The 24,958-nt window shown below is 55.6% G+C and overlaps 1 protein-coding gene across 2 annotated transcripts; it reads right to left on the minus strand.

Annotated features, from left to right (window-relative positions):
- Positions 1–816: 816 nt before the first annotated feature.
- Positions 817–23,473, minus strand: SPARC (secreted protein acidic and cysteine rich). 2 transcript variants are annotated; one of them, XM_028528272.2, is made up of 10 exons: positions 23,201–23,473; positions 13,058–13,127; positions 11,518–11,583; positions 10,822–10,909; positions 9,295–9,416; positions 7,167–7,287; positions 5,405–5,538; positions 4,593–4,741; positions 2,469–2,617; positions 817–1,994 (listed from the first exon to the last, which is right to left on the minus strand). In XM_028528272.2, the coding sequence occupies exons 2-10, from the start codon at positions 13,112–13,114 to the stop codon at positions 1,966–1,968; spliced, it is 915 nt and encodes a 304-aa protein (XP_028384073.1). In that variant the 5' UTR covers positions 13,115–13,127; positions 23,201–23,473; the 3' UTR covers positions 817–1,965. The 2 variants fall into 2 exon arrangements, with proteins under 2 accessions (XP_028384073.1, XP_028384074.1); XM_028528273.2 differs by having other exon boundaries at positions 11,518–11,580; positions 23,201–23,354.
- Between the last annotated feature and the right edge of the window lie 1,485 nt (positions 23,474–24,958).

Below are 24,958 nucleotides of genomic sequence, written 5' to 3' on the forward strand. Positions count from 1 at the left end.
TTATTCTCATCTGTGGCAGTCGGGGGGGCCCTGCGGGCAGAGCCCTCCCCCGCCACACACACACACTAGAACAGCCATATACAATGTAGAATTTTCTGCAATAATGAAAATGTTCCAGATCTGTCCTGTTCAGTAGGGTGACCACTACCCACATGTGGCTGCTGGCACTTGAAGTGTCTCTAGTATGACTGAGAAACTGAATTTTTAATTTTAATTAATTTAAACTTCAGTCTAACTAGCCATTTGTAGGACTACCAAATGGGACAGTGCAACTCTAGAGTAAGTGTCCTCCTGTTACCCACTCATGGGTTCTCACATTCCTTCATCACGGCACCTGTCACAGCTTGTGATTTACATGTAGTCGTGCAATTGTTTAATCAATTTCCCACTAGACTGTCAGTTCCAGCCAATCAGATGCTTGATCTGCTTTGCCACAGTTATGTCTCCAGCACCTGGCATGGGACCTAGCACATAGTAGGCATGTCATAAACTTGTGTTGAATAAATGGACGGATGGATGGGTGGATGGATGAATGATTAGTGAAAGGAGATAGTTGCTTACTTAGCCTGTTGCATCTGCCAGTGAAGTGTAGTAATGAAAAGTCTACAAGTCATAAAAATAAGCCAAATTTGTTCTTATAGGAATCATACATTCCTTGTGCATAAATAAGCCTGTGTGTGTACAGGTGTGTGTTTAAAAATGTAACGGTGTTTGCAAAAGTTAGTATGTATGTAGTTATATGTACACATGTAAGTCCACGGGTCTGCATGTCAGGGTGATGACGTGACTCAGACACAGGCAAAATCGCTCAGGAAGGCCGTTTCTAAGTCATTACTTTATTTTGAAAGATTTGTCAAACTCGCCACAACATGGTGAGAGCCTGCATGATTAATGAGAAGCAGCTTTTTCATGAAATGCTTGGAGGTGAAGGAGTTCTCAGCCTGTGAGATCTGACCATCCCATTGACTTCGAAGTTTCTCTTGATTAATGGAAAGAAAAGAAAAGGGGGGGGGGGGAGGAGGAACATGCTAGAAATCGAGGGAAAGGCCCCTCATGACAGCCATCCAAAAATGAAAAGAAAAAAAAAAATCCTTCCAAAAACAAAGCCAATCCGCTAACTCCACTTTTTCTCTTTTGCAACTTTCTCCACCTCACCCTTGATTTTGGCTTTCCTGGCTGAAACAGCCCCCAGCCCCGCCTCTCCCAGTCAGTTCGGAGGGGAGAAGCCCACCACGCTCGGTGGCCTCCAGAGAACTGGTGGTCCACGGCTCCCAAAAGTCTGAACAAACAGCCTCAGGTGGAAATAAAGGCACCAAGAGATGACAGGGGAAATGGTGAGGAACCGGGTTTCAACGAGGGCGTCCGTGCTTCCTAACCCAGCCTCCAGTTCTTCCAGTCCGGGCCCCGCAGAGAAGACTGGTCAGCAGCCAGCCGCTCCGGCTGGTGGGTTCTCCTGGGATCTCCCCCACCACCAGGCCTCTAGTCCCAGAAACGTCGTCTCTTACTTCCTTTCGCCCACCTTCAGGCTACGTGGGGAAGAACCCCCGGCCCCACCCCCACAGCCAACACCCTGAAATAAAGGTAACACAGAAGCTTGACTTAGTGAGCATTAGTTTGAAACAGGAATTGAGAGCAAATCTGAAGATGCGATGCATGTAAAAGGCAGATGCGAGCAGGCCGAAGTTCCCGGCCGTTTGCCACGAAGACAGCGGGCAGGGCTTCCGACGGCCAGAGAAAACTGGGACTGTTAGTGGGTGAGCAAGAGGCAGAGTTCCAGCTAAGAAGAATGTCATGACTTGGGCTACAATTTCCATTTTTAGCACCGTTAATGTGTTCATTTAAGTCTACGTTAGCACCTTGTCCCCAGGCAGAACAACAAACCATCCAAACATTTTAAACATTGGGGGAGACAGGAGGGGGGAGGTTAAAGAGAGAGAATCCGGTACTGCGGACGGAGGCGTGGATTTAGATCACGAGATCCTTGTCAATGTCCTCTGCAAACAAGAAGAGAGAGCAGGTCAGACCCGAGGCCCCATGTGCATTGATCATCAATCAGCCAGGCTTCCCAAGGAGTCAGGGACCCCACCCACCCTCAGGACCAGGGACCAGGTGACCAGTCCAGGGGTCACCGGGGACGTCGGTGACTGAGAACTCCGGTCTCCCTGTCCCTGTCGCTTACGTACACCGCCAACTGACATTTCCTCTTTCCCCTCTAGGTACCTCCCAGTCCCCAGACCAGTGCTAGGCACACAGTGAGTGCTAATGCTTGAAGAAGGGAAAGAGAAAGATGCCGCTTGGTGGTGGAGAAGGATCAGCAAGCCCCCTGAGAGAGCGAGGTCACCTAAACATGGAGCTCAGACAGGAGTTAGCTAGGCAGAGGGCAGAGATGGGCAGAGAGGACAGACACGCAGACAACAGAGAGGGAGGAGGGAGGCGGAGGACAGTAGCCCCTCTGCTCAGACACTCACTCTCCTTGATGCCGAAGCAGCCGGCCCACTCGTCCAGAGCGATGTACTTGTCGTTGTCCAGGTCACAGGTCTCGAAAAAGCGGGTGGTGCAGTGCTCCATGGGGATGAGGGGCGCACGCAGCGGGGCCAGCTCGGTGTGGGACAGGTACCTGCGGGAGGAGGCGGAAGGGGCCTGAGGCCTGGAAAAGCTGCTGATCTGCCGAGGGACTCAGAGCACAGCACTGCCCCATGCCGAGCCTCAGTTTCCCCCCCCCATCGGCAGGGAAGGAGCGGGCCATAATGTCTAAGGGCCCTTCCAGTTCCGAGGTCCCATGAGCTCATAATGAAGGCCTCTTGGCGCATTACATTGTTTCCCGGTCGGCTAAGAGCTGGGGCACAGAAACTTCGAACGAAAATATTCAGCACCTCTGCTATCAGTAGACCAAAACCTGCTCTGAAACTGCATGTTTTCTGCGGACACACATTTGCACAGTGGCCAACGCACAGAAAAGGGTCTGAAAACGGACATCAGGAAGATGATAGTGTCAGCTTCTGGGGAGGAGCATGGGAAGGGGCTGGGGTTAGGGGGTGGGGGGCAAAGGGCGCTCTCGTTCTCTACAGAGAGCTTTCATTTCTTTGTATATCACCTAACGTGTGAGAGGGAGGCCTTCCGATTGCTCTCCCACTGTCCTCCATTCCTGTTCGTCCAGCTGGCCTTCCCCCTCAGGGCCCTCGGGGACCCTGTCCTCAAAACCCTCCTCAAAAACCCTCCTCCCCGGGGGCTGCAATGTGACTCCAGTTTTCTCTCTAATCCCCAGGCCTCCCTGCCCCACCCAACTCATGGAAGGAACACAGCACTTGAACTGGAAGCAACAACCCCTCCCCTTGCACTGTACACCAGGGGGGAAACTGAGGTGCAGGGTGGGAGAGGGACTCAGACAAGGTCACCCTGCAGCTCTAGGACAAGAGGAGGAGGAAGATGGCTCCCTTGGCTCAGGCTGCAGTGCTTGCCAGATGCATAGTCCTCGCAGCCCCGTCGGGAAGCCTGCTTCCGGCCCCTTCCTTGGAGTGGGATCCAGTTGCTGCTCAGCCTGAGCTCCAGATGTCCCCTGACTTCTCCCCTCCTGCCCCCAGTGAGTGACTCAGTTGGATCCCAGCCACAGAAAGAGCCTGGGAGAGAAGCAGCAGGAAGCTTCCCAGAGCTCAGGAGACGCCAGCCACCCGAGATCACTGTCACCGACAGCGGGGGCAGGTGCCAGGCACAAGGGCTTGAGCCAGAGCGAGGGATGAGCCTCCTGGAGAGCTGCACCCCAGGCAGAGAAAGCTGCCCAGGCCCCTCCAGGAACACAGGGCCGGAGAGGGCTGCAAGGCCACGGTGCTCAGCCACAGGTGGCCTAGCCACTACTTTCCCCATCCAGGGACATTTTTAACTTTCTCTTTTGATTGACGGGTACAGATCATCACCCAGAGTGTGAGCCCCATGCGGGCAAGGACGGCGTCAGTTCCGACTCCTGTCAAACCCCCTGCCTGCAGTAGTGCTGGGCACAGAACAGGTACTTAGTACATGTCTGCTGGCCCGCTGCCTGCCTATTCAGTGGTACGGTTGCACCACCGGCATAACCCACTGGGATCAGAGGCGAGAGCCGTCAAACTGAAGGCCTGTGATATGGATGGCACTGGCTCTGTGAATATTTTAAGGACTCCCAGGGCCGGTTTGCTGTGGGGCTGGGTCTCAGGGTCTGGCTGAAGAACCATGACATGCAGGCTGCCTCAGCTCCACCCACGCCACCCCTTTCGGAGTCTGGCACTCCTTCCCAGCTCGCTCCCCCTCAACAAATGGAAACCCCCCCCGCTAGCACTCGCAGGGCTAAGGAAGGACTGTCAGGTCCCACTGACTTCCGCCTCTGGCTTGAGGGGGCATCTGCAGCTTGCTTCCTCCCAGTTTTGTGCCCTTTCTCAGGGTGCCTGCCCCTTGCCGCCCCAGCCCAGAGGCAAACTGTGGGCTACAGGGCCGGGAGCATCAGAGGATGCCGGGAAGTATCTGTGGCCATACTCAGTGCACCTACCCACCCCGACCCCTGACTCGGTGCCCTGCGGGGCTGAGCCAGGGCCCCCTCCCCGAGATCCCGAGGGCCGGGGTCTTACCCGTCGATGGGGTGCTGGTCCAGCTGGCCGAACTGCCAGTGCACGGGGAAGATGTACATGTTGTAGTTCTTCTCGAAGTCCCGGGCCAGCAGCTCCACGGGGTGGTCTCCAGCCTCCAGGCGCTTCTCGTTCTCGTGGATCTTCTTCACCTGTGGGAGTGGAGCAACACTGTGTGACAAAGGGTCCGGGGAGACCGTCCAGACCAGGCGGGGTCCCCCCCACCTCTGACAGGGGGCCAGAGCAGGCAGAGGTCAGCCAAGCCCAGAGTTCAAGATGAGGGAAGGAAGCGGCAGAGAAGGGTTATCAGCGTCTTATCCACAGAAGTGGAGGCCTGGGGTGATCTCAGAGGGCTCTCCATAGAGCCGCCACACCACAGTGACCCACGTGGGCCTTGCTGCACAGGGACACTGATCCAGTGGGCCAGAGGCAGGGCCCGGGCATCTGCATTTTACCAATACTCCAAGTGCTTGATGTGTCCGTTAGATTTAAGCTGCACAGACTCGGGAGGAAAAGCACAGGGTGGTCTGTGTCTCCTGTCTCACACTGAGCTGGGCAGAGGGAGCAGCAGGTCCCTTCCCTGCAGGACCCCCCCCCCCCCCGAGCCTTTAGATGTGACTGTGCACCAGGAACCTCCAGGGCAGCAAGCAGCAGTCCGTGTCCCAGCAGCCGGGAGAAAGGCTCCTGTCGGGGCTGGGCTGGAGGCTTACCCTTGGAGGCCTGGCTCTGACCCGGGGACCGTGGATCTCAGACAGCCCAGGGCCACGAGCTGTCCGGCCCAGGCCAGGCAGGTGCCCTGGAAAGAGACCACTTACCCGCAGCTTCTGCTTCTCGGTCAGCAGGTTGTTGTCCTCATCCCTCTCGTACAGAGTGACCAGGACGTTCTTGAGCCAGTCCCGCATGCGCAGGGGGAACTCAGACAGCTCGGAGTCCAGGCAGGGGGGGATGTCTGGGGTCCAGAACACAAGGGTGGTCAGCACGGATGCCAGGCCAGCTCTCCCCCTCCATGCCTTCCTCCTACGGTTACTCTAATCAGTGCTCTGGGCACAGTGGCGCGGCCTCTCTAAGGCACAGCTTCTTCCCGCCACACAAGCAAAGGCGGTCATGCGTGGGGAAGAAAGCTCTGCAAATGGAAAAGCATAAAGGCCTGTCTGTAGTTCCCTCGGCCTTGACCTGATCGCTCCAACGGCCCCTGCACCCTTCTGGGTGGTGGGCCCAGGACCCACACTGGTGACGTCCACCATTGGGAGGAGTCTGAAACTGGAGAGCTGAGGAATAACATCCATCCCAGGCCCAGCTTAGCGGGGTTGGGGACAGTGGGGTGTTAGGAATGTTTAACCACCAGAATGTCCTTAGTGATAATTATTCCATCCTGGTCTCCGGAACTTAGAGTCCCAGAATGTTGTGCCTGGAGATTCCATCCAAGTCTCCCCCCTCATGCAGGACTCATTGGAGGTCAGCACGGAGAGAAGGGACTTGCTCAAGGCCATGTTATCAGAGCTGCATCCGGCATCCAGGGCACGTGGCTGCCTGGGGGCTCAGGGGCCCGTTCTTCCCTCACCCTTGGACCTCTATGGAAAGCCCCTCTGTGGTTAGGACCACTGTCTCCTCCACCGGCAGCTGGGGAGTGGCCAAGAACCTCTGGGATGGAAACACTCAGAGTTGGGGGAAGGGAGCAGTAGGCCCCAGAGAACAGCAAGAGCCGCATGGGAAAGGCTCCTTGGCTCACTCCTCAGTCCCAGTGCCCAAGAATCCCTACGACGCTCCTCCCCCTGACCCTTCTGCTCCAGGCCTGTGCCTTCCTACTGCATACCCTGAGCCCCAGGACGGGGGGAGCAGGGCTGGCCATGGGGGAACCTGGTTTTCCCTCCGCGTGTCTGCGCTCTGCACTCTGAGGCAAGTGAGTAAACGGCTCTCTCCAGCACCAGAACACCCCAGACGCACGACATGGGTGTTGCCTGGAAGGGGGAGCAAAGGTGGCCGTGGGTGCTTCAAATGCTAGGGGAGCTAGCTGCCCGTGCTGAATCGGCGCCTGGGGCCACTGCCAAAAGGCCTGACAACACCCTGGCGTTCCCCCCGCAAACACCTGCCTCCCGGGTTTCCAGAAGAGGGTGGTCAACCACGTGTCTCAAGTAGGCAGACAGGAATGTACTGGAGCAAGAAGGTCAAGGATCGGACAATACCGAGTAACAGAGGCCTAAGCGGAATTGACAGACATACCCCTCTTTTAAAGCATTAAAATTCAAATAGTCTAAAAACGCTCTAAGGTCCAGGTGGGCATCATTTTTCCTTCACCATGTCAGCTTTTCCTCACCACCAGAGGAAAGAAATGCCCCCTGCTCTGGGCTTCCCCAGCCACTCAGTCCTTTCTGGGAGATGGTCTGGGTGCAGAGCTGAGAGGCACCTGCTCACAGGCGATCATCTCGTTTTATCAGTGGGAACCCCGAGGCTCAGAGACGGGAGGTTTGCCCAAGATCTCACAGCCCAGGGGTGGCAGAGTCAGCACTAGTGCCCGTTTCAGTGCTCTCCCCCCAAAACAGGAGGCTGTGGGGGGGGGGGGGGGCCCAGGAGACTCACATTTGCAGGGTCCGATGTAGTCCAGGTGGAGTTTGTGGCCCTTCTTGGTGCCCTCCAGGGCGCACTTGGTGGCAAAGAAGTGGCAGGAAGAGTCGAAGGTCTTGTTGTCATTGCTGCACACCTGTGGGCAAAGCACAGAGCACCTCACCTCCACTCCCAAAGCCCTCCGCTGGTACCGCCACCCTCACCTGTTTCAGAGATGGGGGCACTGGAGGCCCGGCTAGGAGCGTGATGCGCCCAAGGTCACGGAGTGAGCTGAGGGTGGGGCTGCAGCAGAAGCCCAGTCTCTGGCTCCCAGGCCAAAGTGCAGCCCAGGCTGAGAGCCACTATTGGCCTCTGAGCAGACACCTGAGTCAGGGCTGAGATACGGGGGAACCAGAAGATGTGGATGGGATGAGTTAAAGGCGGGGACGGCGAACAGGCAGAGGGTGCAGAAGAGGGAACATATCAGGCCCGGGATTGTTATCTTTACAAAAGGATGCTTGCAAAGTTGGCCCTAGGCTGGCATCAGGGAAGCTGGCTGGTAAACAGGTCCCTGCAGGGTTAGAAAACTTCCCAATGATAAACACGGCTCGCTGTGCCTAGGCCGCTGTACAAACAAGGTGGATTACACTGAGCATTGGCTTTCCTTCCAGGGGTCTGGAATTTGGGCATGTGCTAGGGAGAGGGTGCCTACGTGGCCAACCACCAGGTAAAACGTTGGGTGCTGAGTCTAACGGGCTTCCTTGGGCAGAATCATCACCCACTGTGGCTACATTTCTGTAGCTGGGGAAGAGCATGAGACCCATCATGAGTGGGGGAGAGACAAAGCAAGTCTAACTAACCATGGATTCCTTCCTGGGTCTTATTCCCCTATGACCCAGCTGTGCATCCTTCTTTATTTTTAAGATTTTATTTATTTATGTCATAAGAGGGAAGGAAGGGAGAAGATCACTATGTGAGAGATACACCAGTTGGTTGCCTCTTGCACTCCCCCAACTGGGGAACCTAGCCTGTAAACCAGGCATGTGCCCTGACTAGGAATCGAACCTGCAACCTTTTGGTTCACAGGCTGGTGCTCAATCCACTGAGCCACACCAGCCAGGGCCCAGCTGTACATCCTTAATACATCATTGTAGTAAATCTCAGCTGTGAGTACAACTGTTTGCTGCGTCACGGGGATCCTCCCAGTGAGTCCCTGCATGTGGAGTGGTCAAGCCGAGATGCCGAGGGCTGACCAAGGGCAGTGGCAGTAAGGAGCCAGTGTCAGCAGGGGGAGCCTTGGGTTGAAGCTGCTGCATGTACTTGCTTATGGATCCCTGCAGAAGGAAACTGGGAGTCCGTGAGCAGTGGGATGGGGGTGAGGAGGGAAGAGATGATGGTGATGCTAAAATCTGCAGCTCAGAGGGTGTGTTGTATTGGGGAGAGGGAAGGTGGAGAACCCAGAGAAGAGATGGTGGGGATGAGGCTGGGCTGGATTCGCTATCCTGGCCAGGTCAGCAGCGCAACGGTCAGCACAGGTACATACTCAATACAAATTTACTTGGCTGGCTGGCTGGTCAGGTGATTGAGTCCTATGAGGAGCAGAATGGACTGACTTGAATAATTTTTAAAAACAGCACACACTGGGTAGTTACTAAGTGCCCAGCATTATCTGGCAGGTCCCCACAATAACTCTATGAGGTAAGGGACTACTTCTGTCCTCCCCTCTTCAGAGATAAGAGAACTGAAACTTGGAAAAGTTTAGCATCTTAGCCAAGATCTCATAGCAAGTGGTGGAGGTGGGGTCTGAAGTCAACCTTCAGTCTGACCCAGAACCCACATCCTTGGACCCACAGCCGGGCCAGGCTGCTCCCTTGTTGAGAAAGCCCAGCGCCTGGTGCTGATGCGTTCCCTCCCGAGTCTGACACGGAGCTCGGAGCTCGGTGCTGCTGAATCAGTTCCGCTGGTTGCCAGAGAGTTCCGGTGACAGGCAGAGCGCCACCTCTGGCTCCCCTCCTCTTTCCTGCTGTGACTGTGCCTCGTGAGCGCACTTTTGTTACCAGAGCTGCTCAGTGGGACCCCCGAACCAGAAGTTTTCTAGGCAGATGCTCTGTGTGGGGCAGAGCCGGTCCCCCGTCCTCCGCCGCATCCGTCCCTCCGCGCTCACCTTCTCGAACTCGCCGATGGGGGCAGGGCAGCTGGTGGGGTCCTGGCACACGCACATGGGGGTGTTGTTTTCATCCAGCTCGCACACCTTGCCATGTTTGCAGTGGTGGTTCTGGCAGGGGTCTAGCGGAGTGCAAGGGCATGTCGTTAGCCCCACCCGGGCTAGCACACCCACCCCGCCCCAATCCAGAGTGATCCTGGGGCATAAGTCCTCGCCTGTGCCCCCCCACCCTGGGCTTCAGGCAGCTGAATCCTCCCTCCTCCTGCTGAGCCCAGAGTCGGCATTTAAGGGAGCAGTCGGCTCAGCCTGGGGATTAAAGATCCAGTGGGAGTTCACGGCCGCGCGAATTTTGCGGGTGCGGTGGGCTCAGCCTGGGACCCAGGCACACTGGGTGCCATGCGGCTCCCCCGAGGACTGAAGCAACCATTGTGTTCTCAGCTCCCGGTTGGTTGGTCAGTCATAGTGAGGCACTTTGGGGTTCTAGAATAGACTTTCTAGAATAAGTGGGAAAGTCAGCTGTCATCATGGAGCCAGAGAGCCGTGAGGCCCAACAAGAAAGGCTTGGGGAGCTGCAGGGGAAGAGGGAAAAGAGTCCCGAGACCCACACTGAACAATAGAGCCCCGCCCAGTCTGGAGAACACCGGATGGGGGGAGGAGGGGGAGGGGAAAAGGAACAGGATTCAGTAGCCGCCCCTGCACTCCAACAAAAACTGTGCCCTCAGGATGAGAGCTCAAGGTAGCCTTTTCCTCCTGACGCCTGGCTCCTGGGCCAAGGGCTCTTAGGCTTCGTCTCAGATCCCCCCAGTCCTGGGGCCAGGGCCTGTGGCCTTCCCCCTGCTCCTGTCAGGGGTGCTGATGCTGAGGCTCGGAGGAGCTGAGCAAGCAGAGCAGGGTGCCTGCAGAGGGCTGACAAGTCCCAGTTCGAACTTGGGCTGGTTTGCCTGTCAGGTCCATGCTGTAAACCCCAAGGGTACGATGCCTCTCCACTCAGTGGGATGGAGATGCCAGCACGGTGGGCAGAGCCAGAGGCCCGGGATCCTCCCTGTCTCTGGCACTAACTCCATGGACAGCATCCTGTGAGTCAGGCCAGGTTTGAGGCCTCCTTTCCCCATGGCCGCGTGAAAATCCAATGAGGGAATGAGTGTGAAAGCCTCTGAGGTCCTTTCAAGTCTGCTCCTGTGTGGGGCTTGGGCTAAGACGGGGTCCAGCACAGAGAGCACGGGACGAGTGACCTCCCTGAGGATGCAACCCCGCCCCCCTCGGAACAAGAGCCGTGAGGGGAGAAGGCTGGTTGCCACTGCTGAGCCTCCCTTCCTGCCTCTCGCAGCAGGGACAGCCTGGCCATAACTAGATCTCCCCCAGATTCCAGAGAATGCCCTGACCTCTCAGTCAAAGCCATTCCTCCTCTGCAGCACCCCCTGTAGGGAGGACCCCACCCTGCATTTCCTTGGGAAGGAACCTCCTGTAGGCTGTGCCCACGTCCCCATGCCCAGGCGACATGTAGACGGGATGTGACGAGGGACCTACTCTCAGCCACCACCTCCTCTTCGGCTTCCTCGGCACCTTCCTCAAATTCTCCTACTTCCACCTGGACGGGGTTGGCTCCCACAGGTACCTGGGTGGGAGGGAGAAGAGCGAGTCATTTGGCGCCACCCTCATCCCAGAGCTGGAAGAAAGGGCTGAAGGCTGGAGGGGGCTTGCTGAAAGCTTTAGGTCCCCACGAGGGGGCAGCGAGGTGACCAGGTGGAGGCGGGCTGGGCCTGGTCGCAGGGAGCACCAGTGCCCACTCCAGAAGGTGCATCTGCCTTCCAGACCCACTGTCTGCTGTGGCCTGCAGTTCTCCCGAGAGGCGTCGGGCCACCAGGGGGGTGAGGGCAAGAGGTGGCGCCAAGCCTTCCACCCCTGCCGGCCATGCAGGGCGGGTCCCCTGTCGTCTGCTTGCTGTGTGGGGAGACCGGTGACCAACTAAGAAAAATGGTCCCACAGCTTAAAAAATAAAAGTCTTCAGAACTGTGGCTCCACCCGTAGGGTTCCACTGAAGGTTTGGGAAGCATTCAGTAGCGGGTCAAGATCGGAGGCTATGTAGGGTTCTGTCTGTGCTGTGTGCACATGAGAAGGGGACAGATGTCCCCGTTCCAGCAGGTGACCCACAGCACCTGTCTGTTTTCCCCAGGGAAGAGATGTGGGCCCAGAGGGGCGAGGGTCTGGGCGCCACCCACCTACCTCGGACACCTCAGCCACGGTTTCCTCCACCACCTCTGTCTCATCAGGCAGGGCTTCCTGCTGCTGCTGGGAGGAGAAAATGGGGTTCAGAGAGGGGAAGATCAAGGCCAAGGCCAGCTTTGCCGCTGAACTGCTTCTGACCTGCAACCTAAAGATGGGGAGGTAGGAGAGCAGCTCACTGGAGATCCCCAAGGCTGTGCCCCAGGGACCGCCGTGGGTGGGACAACAGGGCAAAGGAGAAGGCACCCACAGAGACCTGTGGGCCCCTGAGGACCCCAGGCCTCATACATCGTCTGTCTCAGGCGTCCACCTCAGCTTTAGCCTGGGGTGCATTTCACTGCTTTGAGGCCAGTGAAGTCTGAAATCCACCGAAGCAGCCCACCTCCTCCCACCCCGCAGAGGGGAAGACAGATGAGAGGGCGGCCAACCACCACGAATTCTACCAGCTGTCATTCTCTGCCCGAGATGTGGTATGATTGTGGTGTGATTGTGATAATGATGACAATTAGGCAGGCGTTCCTTCTTGCCATGTCAGCTCAGTGTAGGAAGAAGTGAGATAACGTATAACTTTGAGGCCATTGGCTAACTGGGGCCCTTTCTAAAAATACTGTTAACCTTGTCAAAACTTTGGCCAACGTCTGCCCACCTGATCAAGAGATGTACCATCACTCACACCTGCTCGTGACGAGAGGGTGAGGGAAGCGCAGGTGGAAGGAAACTCTTCCTTCTGCCTGCCCAGGTTTCTTCCTCCCTCCCCTGGTACCGGCTCCTGGGCCAGCTTTGCGTAGCCACCCCTGGGTCTCTTGCGCACAGTTCTCGGAGGGACCGTGTCAATCAAGGTGACCCCACTCCCCTGGCCAAGAAGCAGGCCCAGGACCCCAGGTCAGCCAGACTGGTGCTCCCTGAATTTTCCAATAACCTTCTTGGCACCTTCTCTCACGTGGAAGCTGCTGGAGCAGATCTATTTCAATGGCAACCGCAGGGAAACTGTTCACCAGCTCTTACCCCCCGGTCCCCCCTTTTTCTAGCCCTCCCCAAGGCCTTTGGTTCTATAGCCCCCCTCTCTACCCTTCTCCCCCTAGTTGACTCAGATTGCAGTCTGCTGCTTGCATCCAAATAGCCCTCACTGATTTGGAAACTAACCCCTCCCTCCCTCCGTGGCTTGACTGTCTTCTAAAACCATCCCGCCAGCACCGCCCCCCCCCCCACCCCGCTAGGATTCCCCCTGTAGCACAGGGGTCTCCTCCCTCTGAAGACATCCTCATCGAGGTCCAAGGAACTCCGCCTGCCAAAGACTTCATCCTGTTACAAGGAAATGTCTTTTCCCTGGAATCTCCCACCTAGGGGCTCTTGTTGCAGTTTTTATCCTGAGCTTTTTAGTTTAAGGGGAAAAAAACTTTTTTAACTCTAAGATAAGTAACTTGAGATGGGGGAGTCCCTGTCCCTCCTGAGCACCCAGAGCTGGCCGAGTGGATGGCCCCGAGCTGGGGCAGGGGAGGTAAGACCAAGCAGAGACGCTCTTTGGGGACTGGGTACTTACAGGGGCTGCCAGGGCCCTCCCGGCCAGGCAGAGGAGAAAGAAGATCCAGGCCTTCATGGTGCTGAGAGCCCTGCGGAGAGAGGATGCAGCTTCGTGAGCAGGCGGCTACCTGCGGGAGGGAGGGTTCCTCTCCCCCGCCCCCAGGTTCCAGGGATGTGCAAGGTGGTTCTAGATGTGTGTGTTAATGGATGGTGAAAGACCTGCCTCTACTAAATTCCCCGAGCCCCGGCTGCATGAGAGCGTCTTAGCAGGACTCGGAGATGCCTTTACACCCGCTCTGACGCTCGCCCGTCGTCCTTCCGCATGGAGCCGGCCCTGGCTCAGAGCCTTCACAGGAAACTAGACCCAGCTGGAACTCAACAAAGTTGTTCTGTCTTCTTTGTACACATTTTTACAGCTTCCTTCTATTGAGGACTGGGGTACACCGATTTCCCCATTTACGGCAATCACACTCGGTTTCCTTCCTCAGGACGTTTATTTTAGGTTTTTAAAAGGTGATCACAAAGATGGTTGGCTTGTTTGTCAAGTTGGGACAATGCCGGACCAGATCCTGTTCAAAGACCTTCCATCCCTGACATCCTTGAGTTCCTTTCCTCCCCCTCCTCCCCCAGACTTTCCTCCTCTTCCTCCTCCTCCTCCATCTCTTCCTCTCCCTCCTACCCCCTCTGTCACGGAAGAAGTTAACAGGCAGCCACTTCTTGTCAGTCCGAGACAATGAGACCTACATTCTGAGACAAAGAACAGTGGCCGGGGAGTGCAGCGTGCGGAAACCCGGGGGCGGCCGCAGTTTCTCCCCATTCGGCCCAGAAAGGGCAGCGTCACTCTGGCTCCTCCAGGGCCACCGACCATCCAGATGCTTCTGTGTGCTGTGTGTTCACAGCTGAAGGGTATTAGCTGAGGTCTGGGAAATTCTCCTGTCCTGGTCATGGCTAAGACCTCACTCTTTAAATGCTAAACTCTTTTTATTTAAAGATATGACTTAGGGAGAGAAACATCAAGGTGTGGTTGCCTCTTGCACACTCCCTATCGGGGGCCTGGCCCACAACCCAGGCACGTGCCCTAAAGGGGAATTGAACCCGAGACCCTTTAGGTTTGCAGGCTGGCTGGCGCTCAGTCCACTGAGCCACACCAGCCAGGGCTAAATGCTGAACTCTTGACTCTAATACTCTCCTGACTGGTAGGGATCTTGAAGCCAAATCCCCTCTGGTGATGCTATGCCCAAAATGCCATCCCTATGAGAGAATCAATGGTGAAGACATTTTATTTCTTGTTCTAACTAAATGTGCTTTCATTTTCAAATGCCTTTAAAAAGTTCTCCCTTACACGGATCTACATTTGCCTCCCTCAGACGTCTCCTGGTCTACTCTGTTCCCTGTGCTGTACTCCCTCTGCCCCCAACGAGCCTTCTGTCAAGGTGAACTGTCACCCTGTCTTCCCTCGAGCATCCCCCCCAAACTTCCAGATCTTATCACCCCTAGTTTCCCCAAGGCCTCTCAATTGACCAAGCCCCTTGGAGGTATGGAAAAAACACTCAGAACACTCGGCTTTGAATTACACACCAGGGATTCTCATTGCACCTCAGTAGCGTTTCGGGGAATTGGTGAGGTGTCCTTCACCTTCTCTAGCCCATGGTCCCCCCCTTCCATGAATTGGGAGAGTTAGACTAGGTGAGCCCAGGTGGTAGGCTGGGCCCTTCAAACGGCACCGGCACACGCTGGTCTTGGCACACAGCATCGCCTCTGGCAATGAACACTTTCGCTTGGACCCTAGTATTTGGAGAGCAGACACAGGCAGGGGAAGCGCAGAGTTCACAGCAGCCCTCTATTGGACTAAGAGACACAGACCTCCCCTCCTGTTTCACGGGTGTACATGGTATGAAACTAACGCCAATGTAAAGGAATCTGCCTGGGAGCTTGGCATAGCTGCACCCTGGCCCCAGCCTCCAGAAAGTCCAGTCTTCCCCTTCCAGGCAGTGTTTGGAGTGTGTGCCCCCCCCCACCCCTCACGCAGTTGTAGGCTTGTTCCCCCCAGGTCTAGAGTTGGAAAAGTCTCTCTTCTTGCAAAGCAGCTCCTGCATCTGGCTTCAGACAGATAGAGCAGGAAACAAAGCATCCATGAAGGACTTGTCTGAGATTGAAGGTGAAGGGTCAAAGTGAGACTAGCAGCTAGGGCAAAAAGAAATCACCTTGTCTGGGCTCCAGTGACAGAGAGGGCATGTCGCGGGAGACACAGCATGTCGCGGGAGACACAGCTCAGCTAGGACTGTCAGTGTAAAAAGCCTGGCTGGAGAGGCGGGAGGAAGACTGGGGTCTCCCAGGATCTCCAGGGTCCGTCTCCTTCACGTGAGCAGAGGAGCCACGCCCCCCTCTCCGACCAGGGAAGGGTTTGCTGGCGGCTCTTCCACCTGTCCTGTCTCGTCACCTGCCCGCACATCTCTGCCAGGGGCACACTCACCCTTTCAGCCCCCCTCTGTCCCCAGCTTTGCAGCCAGAAGAGAAAAGTAGTGCTAAATCTTGCCATGCTTTGTAGTTTCTAAACGGTTCACTTCAACACTGTCCCCTGAGAGCCTCTGACACGCGGCAGGTGGGCAGACAGGCACGGGAGGGCGCCTCGTCCCACTTCCCCGAAGAGGAGTCTGCGGTGGAGAGGGGGAGAGTCGTGCGCCATCCAGGCCTCTTCCAGGTTGGCCCACTCCCTCCTCGTGGCTTCGGGGCGGGGGAGAAATTCAGACAGTGAAAGTGTTAAGAAAAGGACCCAAAAGCTTGGTAGAGTGTTTTGCCAGATTTGGGGTTCTGCCCATCACCAGTCCCAGAACCCGTGCCCTCCAGATGATGGGCCCGGAGGGACCGGATGCAGCTCCGCTTGAGCATGCACAGCCCTACGCCCTGCAGAGCCGTGGGGTGAGCCTCTGAGGTTCGCCAAATGCCACAGCCCGAAGAGGCCAGGCGCCCACCCTACAAAGCTGATAGGGGACAACAGTCACCTCAGCGAGGTCAGGTCACAGGGCTAGACCCCAGCGTTCACCACTCACCAGCTGCACACTCGTCCTTTGCTTGTCAAGCCTAAGCCTGACATGCCTGGTGAAAGCATAGACACCTTCACGCACACGACGGGATTAAATGAAAATTCCCTTCTCTGTAGCTCTGTAGTTGGTGACGATGCATTTGTTTATCTTTTTATTTAAATCCTCACCTGAGGATATGTTTAAGGGAGAGAGACAGATGCATCAGTTGGCTGCCTCCCATACACACCCCAGCTGGGGATGGAACCTACAACCTGGGTAGGTGCCCTGACTGGGGATCGAACCCGCAGCCTTTTGGTGCACAGGATGATGCTCCAACCAATTGAGCCACCTGGCCAGGATGCATATGTTTATCTGTTTTAAAGTGTTCTTCCTAATCCATCATCGCACTGAAGCCTCAGAGCATGTCTTTCTGCTCTATATGTAGCACAGATGAGAAAACCGAAGCCCAGAGAGAGGCAGAAACCTGCCCAGAGCCCCAGGCAACGAGTGTCGGGGCCGAACCAGGGCCCAGGCAGCCCCACCGCACCACTGGCACGCTCTCCACCTTGGTTTCCCTGGTGGCCGCCCCTCCCCGGTGCTCACCTGAATGGGGCCCAGCTGGGCTGTGGACTGGCCTGAGGCGCAGGAAGGGAAGGCAGCGCAGGCCAGGGGAGGAACAGAAGGTGTTTCCCTTGGCTCAGTGGTCACCAGACGCAGGCACCGCTCACCCCCACCCCACTGCAACCACCTCCTCTCATTCCGTACATCAAGTCCCTTCCTTTGCCTGTGTTTGCTCTGGAGATGGCTGGACACCCGTGCTTGGCTGCCAGCAGGACCTGGAGCTGAGGTCACTCCTCTCTCCTCGAACAGACTCTGGGGATGGAAAAGTACACCAGCCCCCCGGGTCATCTCCCTTAAGACATGAGGGGCTCCCCTCGGGCTCTCCCTGGGTACTGAAAAGTTGCCGAATGTCAGAACTGGGGGAGATCTCAGAATCATAGAACTTGAGACTGTGGGTCTTGGAATCATAGACTTAACCATGTGTGAAGCGCAGAATCTGAGCTGTAATTATGAAGTCTGATCAGAGTAAAATGTTGATAAAGCAACAATCCAATAGAACTTTCTGAGATGACGCACCATCCACTATGGCAGCTGCGGGCCACGTGGTTCTCAAACACTTAACGTGTTGCTAGTGCAAATGAAGAACTCAATTCTTAATTGTATTTCACTTTAATTAATTTAAATCTAAATACCACGTGTGGTTGGGGCTACCCTGTTACACAGAGTGGTTGTAAACTTTCCCAGAGGCCGAACAGCATAAAGGTAAACTCATGGGCTCTGGAGACGGAACGCACAGGTTCAAGTCCCGGCTCTGCTAGTTAGCAGATGCACAACTTTCCGCAAGTGACTTTCCCTCTCTGGGCCTTGGTTCGTTTCTCCATCTGTGAAATGGGAATCACATGCCTGCCTTACAAGGCTCACGGCGATCTACATGAGAGAATACAAGAAGCAAGCAATGCTGTTTGGCAGAGCATCTTAAGATCCAAGGATCCAGGAATCTCCAACCCCTCCTCAAGAATCCAGGGCAAGGATCCCAGCCCTTTGTGGGTCGGAGAGAAAGGCGGTTGGGGTGGAACAAAGGAGACATTGCCCCTCTCAGCCTAGCGGCCACCAGCCCAGCCTCCAGCCTGGCCTCTCAGTTGGGCTGCTGACGCAAAACAAGCATCTCACTCCCACTGTTTGGCTTGGAAACAAGGCTTCCAAAAACACACATTCGTGGTAAATAAGCCCAAAGAGAGGAAAACAAGTCTAGCGGCTAAATAGGCGCCCGTGAGCCAGGCCTGCCAGGGAGCTGGGACTTGGAAAGAGGGCCGAGCCAGGCTGACGAGGCGCTGCAGCAGCCGGCCTACGCGCACTTGCACCCCGGGGAGCAGACACGGCCACAAGGAGGCAACGAGACAGTCGGGAGTCCTGAGATCGAGTCTTGGCAGCACGGCCCAGCGCCCCGTGCAGACTTAGGGGAGGCTCCTGCTCCCCTAAGCCCAGGCCTCACCTGGCCCTGCCCGTCGGCAAGAACACTGTTGTCGATCGGTGGTGTACAACACGATGCAGGCCAGGGAGCCCTCCCTCGCCATGGAACTGGCTGCCGAAGCCCACAGTCGAAACAGCTAAAGTGCTTTGCATTTGTTGAAACACATGAATGCATTATTATCTATTCTGTAAGTCAGCTTGAAATTAAAAAAAACAACAAAACAGTAAAGCAGGTACAAATGGAGTCGAGATGGGGCTGAAGTTCTACACACTCGGACACTCCCCGAGAGGCCTTGGAGCTGCCCTAGGAGCCTCCGAGCACAGTTTGAAAGCCCTGGGGCAGGCGGTCCCTGAGGTTCCTTTCATTCCTGACGTGCTGAGTCAACTCAGACACAGCCTTGTAGAGTGTCACCTCTCCCAGCTCGTCCCTTGACTCTCTGCCTCCACTTCCAGTACTCCCTGCGGGAAGGGAAGAAAAGCCAAGGGAAACTTTTAGGGTGTCGTGGGTCCTTAAGCCTAGGACTGGAGAGCTGGGCAACTCAGAAATAGCTTGGGAGGTTGAGACTGGAAATCAGTCAGACTTGGATTCCATAAAGGCATCTAAGCTGCCACGTTTCACCCCAGGGCGGAGCTTCAGGCTCGCCTCCTTGGCTCCCCCTAGGGGCCACCGCTGTATCCGTGTGACCACAAATGGAGGGGATGAGAAACAACACCCAAGTGTCCAATGTGTCACATCCCAAATACGTGGCGTCCATACCTCCATCTGCTCCTCCTGCACATGTGGCAGACATGACTAATCAATTATATCATTTCCCCTCAAGTCCACAACGGCATCTGAATCCTGAACCGTTTTTCTAAAGGTCGCTACCAAAGGACTGTGAGCCACAAGCTCTGTGAAACCTCTTTGCCGTGCTTCTGATCTGAGAAACAGAGAAATCAAGGACCAGAAGGGGAGAGCAACTCACTCAAGGTCCCGCAGTGAGCTGGTGGCTGAGCTAAATTTCCCGTTGTTACCCTTGTTTTGTTTTGTTTCTTTTTTCTCTGATCGATATGGACTCCTAAGGCCAGGACTAACACGGGGCTACTCAGAGGGATCCCCTGATGAGGCGGGCTAACGCCAAGTTTCCGGAAGGGCCCGGCTCAGAGAGAATCGGTATGTCCACCCATGTGTTCCCTGCAGACCTCCAGCTCTGTGGTTTGACGAGTGAGAGCAGAGTTCACTTTCCGAGGAGGCCATTTTTCTACAGTTTTGTCAACTCACGCCACACTGACTCCGCCCTGCTCAGCCCAGCAGTCCCTGCATTCAGGGTCCGGGTTAGGACACAGGCTCTGTGCTGTGGAGAAAAGGGAGCTGCTCTAGTCCCCAGGGTCAGCTGAAACCTCTGCTCCAGTCTTCCCTCCCCTCCTTTAAAGACCGAGGTCCGGGAGGGCCTCTGCAGGAAGCAGAGGAGCACACGCCTGTTAGCCACATCACCACGCTACCCCAGTGACGGAGCCGTGGGGGCTGGGGTAGACCGCCAAGGAGAGAAAGCACTGCCTATTGCTCACTATCCGCAGGGCTCGCTGCCTACAGAGGGAGTTGTGTAGGTGTGATAAGCTGATCAAATGGAAAGGAAAAAAGCAGGGTGAACATCTGGATATTTCCAAACATCGGTGAGTTTGGCTCAGAGATCAGTTTGCTGTGTGACCTTGAATGAGTTATTTTTCCCTTCCTGAGTCTCAGTTTCTCTTTCTGTAAAATATAACAGCTGTCTGGTGCTGTATGTATGTATGTATGTCATGTGTCTACCTTTCCATCATGACCTGTGTACATCAGTATGTGGCCACTAATGGCAACTGTGCCTGACTGTGCATCCATATAAGTGACGTGTGGACTAGAGGACCTCGGGGTGAAGCTGTGCGCCTGTGCGCGTGTGTCCCTGACTCAGAACCTGTATGCTCCGGCCTGTACAGGTAGGGGTCAGGGTTTGCACATGCATGAAGATGTTTACCTGGAGCTTGTCTGTGAGTCAAGGTACCAGGTATGTGAGTGCGTAACCTCTCTGGGTCTGCTCGTGTATTGACTGAGGCTTTCAGTTTTGGCTGTGCCATTAGGTGCCTGTTGGTGAAATCAACGTGTATGATCTGCATCCTCGCTGGCTTGTGTCTGTCCCTGTTTCTCTCTGCACACTTAGCTCCCAGCCTCAATGACACCAACGAACAAACACTCTCCTGTTCACGGCGGTCCTCGGCTCTTTCCTTCCCTCTACCGTTCTTTCCTATTTATAGCCTATTTTCATCAAGAAAAGCCACTCCTGTGAATAGTTCACTGCAGCCACACTATTGGCTGACAAGTCTCCACAGACGGATAAAGATTTTAGCAGGACTGTTATGCAACCCAAGGTCTTACAGCCCCTCCTCTCCTGTTTTCTTTTCAACTGTGGGAACAGGGAGTGTTAAAAATTAGGCCAGCTGTTCTTTCTAGTGAAGGCAGCATCTGGAATGTAGGTTTGTAGGACTTCAGAGCAGGAAGGGCAACTGGAGACCATCTAGGTGAGATTCCCTATTTCACAGATTGGGAAACTGAGGCCAAGAGAGGGGAAGGGTCTTTCCAATGTCATTCACTGTGAGTTCAGACCCTCTTCTGCTGGTGCCTTGCCCAGTGCTCTTTCCACACTGGAGGCTACAGCACTCGTGGGAAATACTCAAGAAGGGGTCCCAAGTCAAAATGAATTTAAACAATGTATTTTTAGCATTCCCATTAGCACGTTTTGTAAAGGGAAGTTACAAACAACCCCGCAGATGATGGAGCTGCCAAAGAAGAAAGCTGGGAAGACTCTCACCGACTCTTTGGATGCCCTAATGCATCAGCTGTAAAACTCCCCATCTGGGGCCAGGGCCACGTTTCAGCAGGTGCTTCCCTGCGCATTGCCCCGTTTTGCCCACGTGAGTTCCCTTTGGGATGGCTGCTGTTACTGCTCTTTAGCCAAGGAGCAAACTGGCGCTCAGCAAGGAGAAGCTCTTAGTTCAAGGTCAAAAGGCCTCTGCAGGCCAAAGGTAGAGCTAAAACTCAGGTCTTCAAAACGCTGTCTGGGAAGCTCCTCGGAGCCCCACAGCTGCCCTGGGATCCCTAGGATCCCAGGAGATCAGTAGGATGGGGCCTGCAGCCCGTTTTTGTAGTATTTGGGGACACAGTGGAGTGGGGGACATTCAGACGGAGCCCAAAGTAGTGTTCCCAGCATCCCCTCCCAGCCAGCAGGCAGAGACCCTGAAAAAAAGGTTACCGTGGCAACTCGCATTCCTCCTGGAGTGAGTCATGGCAAAGAAGAGCTTTTCAGTGGGTGGGACTTGGAGAAAGTCTCACAAGTTGATTCCTTCTTCAGCCCCCCCACCACCCCCTCCCACCCTCTGCTCCAGGCTTTGTCGATGTGGCAGCTGATGGCTGCGAGTTAACTCTTCCCGCAACCACTTCAAGTTCAAAATTCCTCAACCCCCGGCAAACATATGTTAGCTTCCAGTCCCCATCCACTGCGTCTCCCACACCAGACCTCTGGCTATTTTGGGGGGGTCATGCATCCGTTTGAGAACATCCGAATACCAAGGATGTGAACACCCTGTTGTGCTCTATTTCTCTCCAAACACACACACACACACACACACACACACACACACACACACTACTGTGCAGGCGACTTTAAGGGGCTTGCAGATGCCTTGAAGCCCATTCAGAAGCTGGTCTGTGGGTTCCCATTTCATACACCGTCATTTGAAAGTTTCAGAGGATGCGACGTGCCTCAAAGACCATCAGGTCCAGCCCCCTTACTTTACAGACGGGGAAACTGAGGCCACAGGAGAGACTTACCTAAGGTCACACATACAATGCGTGCCTCAAGTCTGCCCTTCGGCTTCTGATGTGCTTCTCGCGCTCCCATCAGCACTGGGGTGTGGAGAAACTTAACCCTACGGTACTGCTGGGGGAAACATTTTCTCTGTGTGTGTTCTGCATAGAATGCTGGCCTTTCTGGAGGAAAGGGTCGCCTCTCTGTTTCCTTTTGGGCAGACCGGGCTCCGAGGAAGACTATGCCTCATCCCAGTGCCCGTTCTCGTGGGGTCCTTCCGGACGCAGGAAGGCCCCTCACGACCCGGCCAGTGGAGCCGGCAGGGTAAAGACAGGAAGGGGTTTATGTGAAGAAGAACTAACACCCTAAGAGGCGAAGCACCAGTCCTGTGTTGGGTTTAAACTTCTCAAAACAAGGAGGTGTAAAAAATTTGCCCTGCAGCCTTCCTTCTCGGTCTTACCTTCTCCCTCCCCCCTCCTCCTCCTCTCAGCTCATCCTCCACCACACCCAGCCTCCCGGGGGACCCGGCGCTGGGACTGGGGCTGGCCGGTGTCAGCTGCCTGGGGCCTCCAGGTCTAGACTCACTAAGTGAGGGCTACCGCTGCTGAGCTCCTGTGTTTACACCCCAGGGAGCCCAGCCCGGGAACAATGCCTGACCCGAGGCTGACTGGTGCCCCGACTCAGTTTGTGTCTGGCGGTGGGGATGTCAGCGAGGGAGAATTCAAGGGAAATGGGAGCCTTCCCAGAGGTGCTAATGAAAGGTAAAGACCCCCCTAAGCCTTCTGGAGACTAACTTATCACTTATGCAAAGTCCCTTTGGGAAAAGGGAGCCCCCTGATCAAGAGCCAAGTCCAGGCAGTTTCTCCTCCTGGAACGGGGAGCTGGGCAGGCACTGGCTGCCGGCAGGTCCCCGTAGCAGTTGTGACCAGATCAGATTCCCAGGGAGGGAGGGAGGTGGCTGCCACATTTGCAAAGGGGGCACAGAGGGACAGGCAGGCAGCCTCCGAAACCAGAGACAGCCACGGAGGGAGGACTCCCTCTCAGGCGCGGGGAGATTATCTTCTGCAGACCGAGAAGTTACACTGTGACTGCACCCGAAAAGCAACAGGCAGAGCATCCGGGGCCTCGGCCCTGCAGGGTAGCGGTGGTGGAGCCCAAAGGAGATGGGCGTCTCCTTCCCTGACCCCAGACCTCCCGGTACAGCATCCCCTCAACCCCGTACACACGCTGGAGGAGCGAACCAGGGTGTAGGGTGTAGAAGGGAAAAGGCAGGGCAGGGGTCGCGCGTACCTCAGTGGCAGGAAGGCGGCGGGCTGAGTCGCTCTGGCAGTCTGAAGGTCTGCAGGAATGTGGAGGGGTTTAGAGCCCGGCAACAGGAAACCGCTTGGAGCTCTGGGCTGGGTCTGCCTCCCCTTCCACCCCTCCCGCCTGCCGAGGTCCCTCCTCCTCCTGTCTCCTCCTTCCCTCCCACCCCTAACCCCCACCCCCGGCCAAAGCTTCTCTGTCCTCCAGTTCTCTCTCCCTCTCCTTGTGGTGGGCTGTCCCGACCAGACTCCCCAGCCCTGCCTGCCTCATGGTTCTGGGGCTGCTGCCTAAGTAGACTTAGGGAGTGCCAGGGCTGCCGGCCCGGCAGGCATCACCCAGAACAGCCTGTCCTGTGTTCAAAGGGGAGCTGAGGCCTGGAGGGGCAACACATTACCCAACTGGCCCCCAGGGGCAGAGCCAGGGTCAAGGACCTTGATGTCAGGACAGCGCTCCGTACAAGAGCGGACATTGGGCAATGCCGAGGAGGGCAAAGCCGTGTAAGGGTCTGGTGTCTGTGACAAAGGCAAGGCCCGGACGCGCCTCTGTACAGACAAGAAGCTGCCACTGGTGGAATCCTCCCTGATGGTCCAAAAGTAACCACTCCAACTCTAGCTGCACCATTAATAGACCCATCAGAGATTAGCTTTCTAGTTGGGGTCTCTGTGCCATCGCTATAGAGCAGATACAGTAATTGATGATGTTGTTAATACTCGCAGATGTAACAGTAGCCAAGGTTTACTGAGGTCTTAATCATCTTCACAGCAACGCTTGCCTTAGACGTTGTTACTAGGCCCATTTTACTAACGAGGAAACAGAGGCTCAGGCGATGTCACTTGCCCGAGAGCACCTGGCAGGCTGAGGCTACACATTCAGCTTCATTCACGCTGATGCTGCGCGAACTTCCTCAGTGCAGGAAGTCTTGGGCGAATATTTATTACAGCTTCACACTTAGGGAAGAACAAGAATTAATATCTGGTCATTGGCCCCAAGAAGGTTTGGATGTTGCTGAGAGGACATGCCTCGTGGATACAGGATTGGGACAGACTCTGAGGCTTGTCCCGGAGGCTCAGAGTGGTGGGGATGCTGGGTTGGAGCAGGCAGAGAAGGCTTCCTGGAAGAGGTGGATCTCGAATCATGGAGTGGGCTTGAATAACATGGAAGCAGGCAAGGCAGAGAGCATTCTCATCAACCTCTGCGCGATGTGGCCTCTGTCTCTCTTGCCACAGTCTCCTCACACCTTTCTCCCCCTTGCTCACTCTCCTCCAGCTTCCCTGGAGTCCCTCAACAACCCCGACATTATTCCTACCCCAGGACCTTTGCACTTGCTCTTACCTCTGGCAGGGACAGTCTTCCGTCTGATGCTCCTGTGCCCACAGTTTTCTCATCCTTCAGGTCTCTGTCCTAATGTCGCCTCCCGTAAGAGCGCCTTCCTGACCACCCAGCTTAAACCAGTCTCCCTACCTCTGTCACCGGCATAGTGCGTCCCCTCACCCTGTTTTATTTTCTTCCTCCCACCTGTCAGGGTCGGAAACCATTTGTCTCCCCGACTAGGCAGAAGCCCCACGAGAGCAGGGGTGTCATGTGCCATCTTCACCGAGACGCCCCAGTGACTAGAGCAGTGGCCATCACAGGGTTGGCTCTCCGTCGGGGAGGGCGTTGCTCTCCAGTAGGGCTCCAGCCTGGAATTGTGTGGAACCCTGGTCTTCAGGAGATCCTCGGACCTACAGAAATTGGGTGCAACAG

The sequence above is a fragment of the Phyllostomus discolor genome, chromosome 13 (assembly GCF_004126475.2).
Source record: "Phyllostomus discolor isolate MPI-MPIP mPhyDis1 chromosome 13, mPhyDis1.pri.v3, whole genome shotgun sequence".
NCBI classification, from domain to species: domain Eukaryota; kingdom Metazoa; phylum Chordata; class Mammalia; order Chiroptera; family Phyllostomidae; genus Phyllostomus; species Phyllostomus discolor.

What these genes read in the sequence shown, in the direction of transcription:
- SPARC (XM_028528272.2), bottom strand. Translation starts at nt 13,114, where the DNA reads ATGAAGGCCTGGATCTTCTTTCTCCTCTGCCTGGCCGGGAGGGCCCTG. An exon ending in CCGTGGCTGAGGTGTCCGAG is followed by an intron (nt 10,910 to 11,517) that starts GTAGGTGGGTGG and finishes CCTCCCACCCAG; the next exon opens with GTACCTGTGGGAGCCAACCC. An exon ending in CCATCGGCGAGTTCGAGAAG is followed by an intron (nt 7,288 to 9,294) that starts GTGAGCGCGGAG and finishes CTTTGCCCACAG; the next exon opens with GTGTGCAGCAATGACAACAA.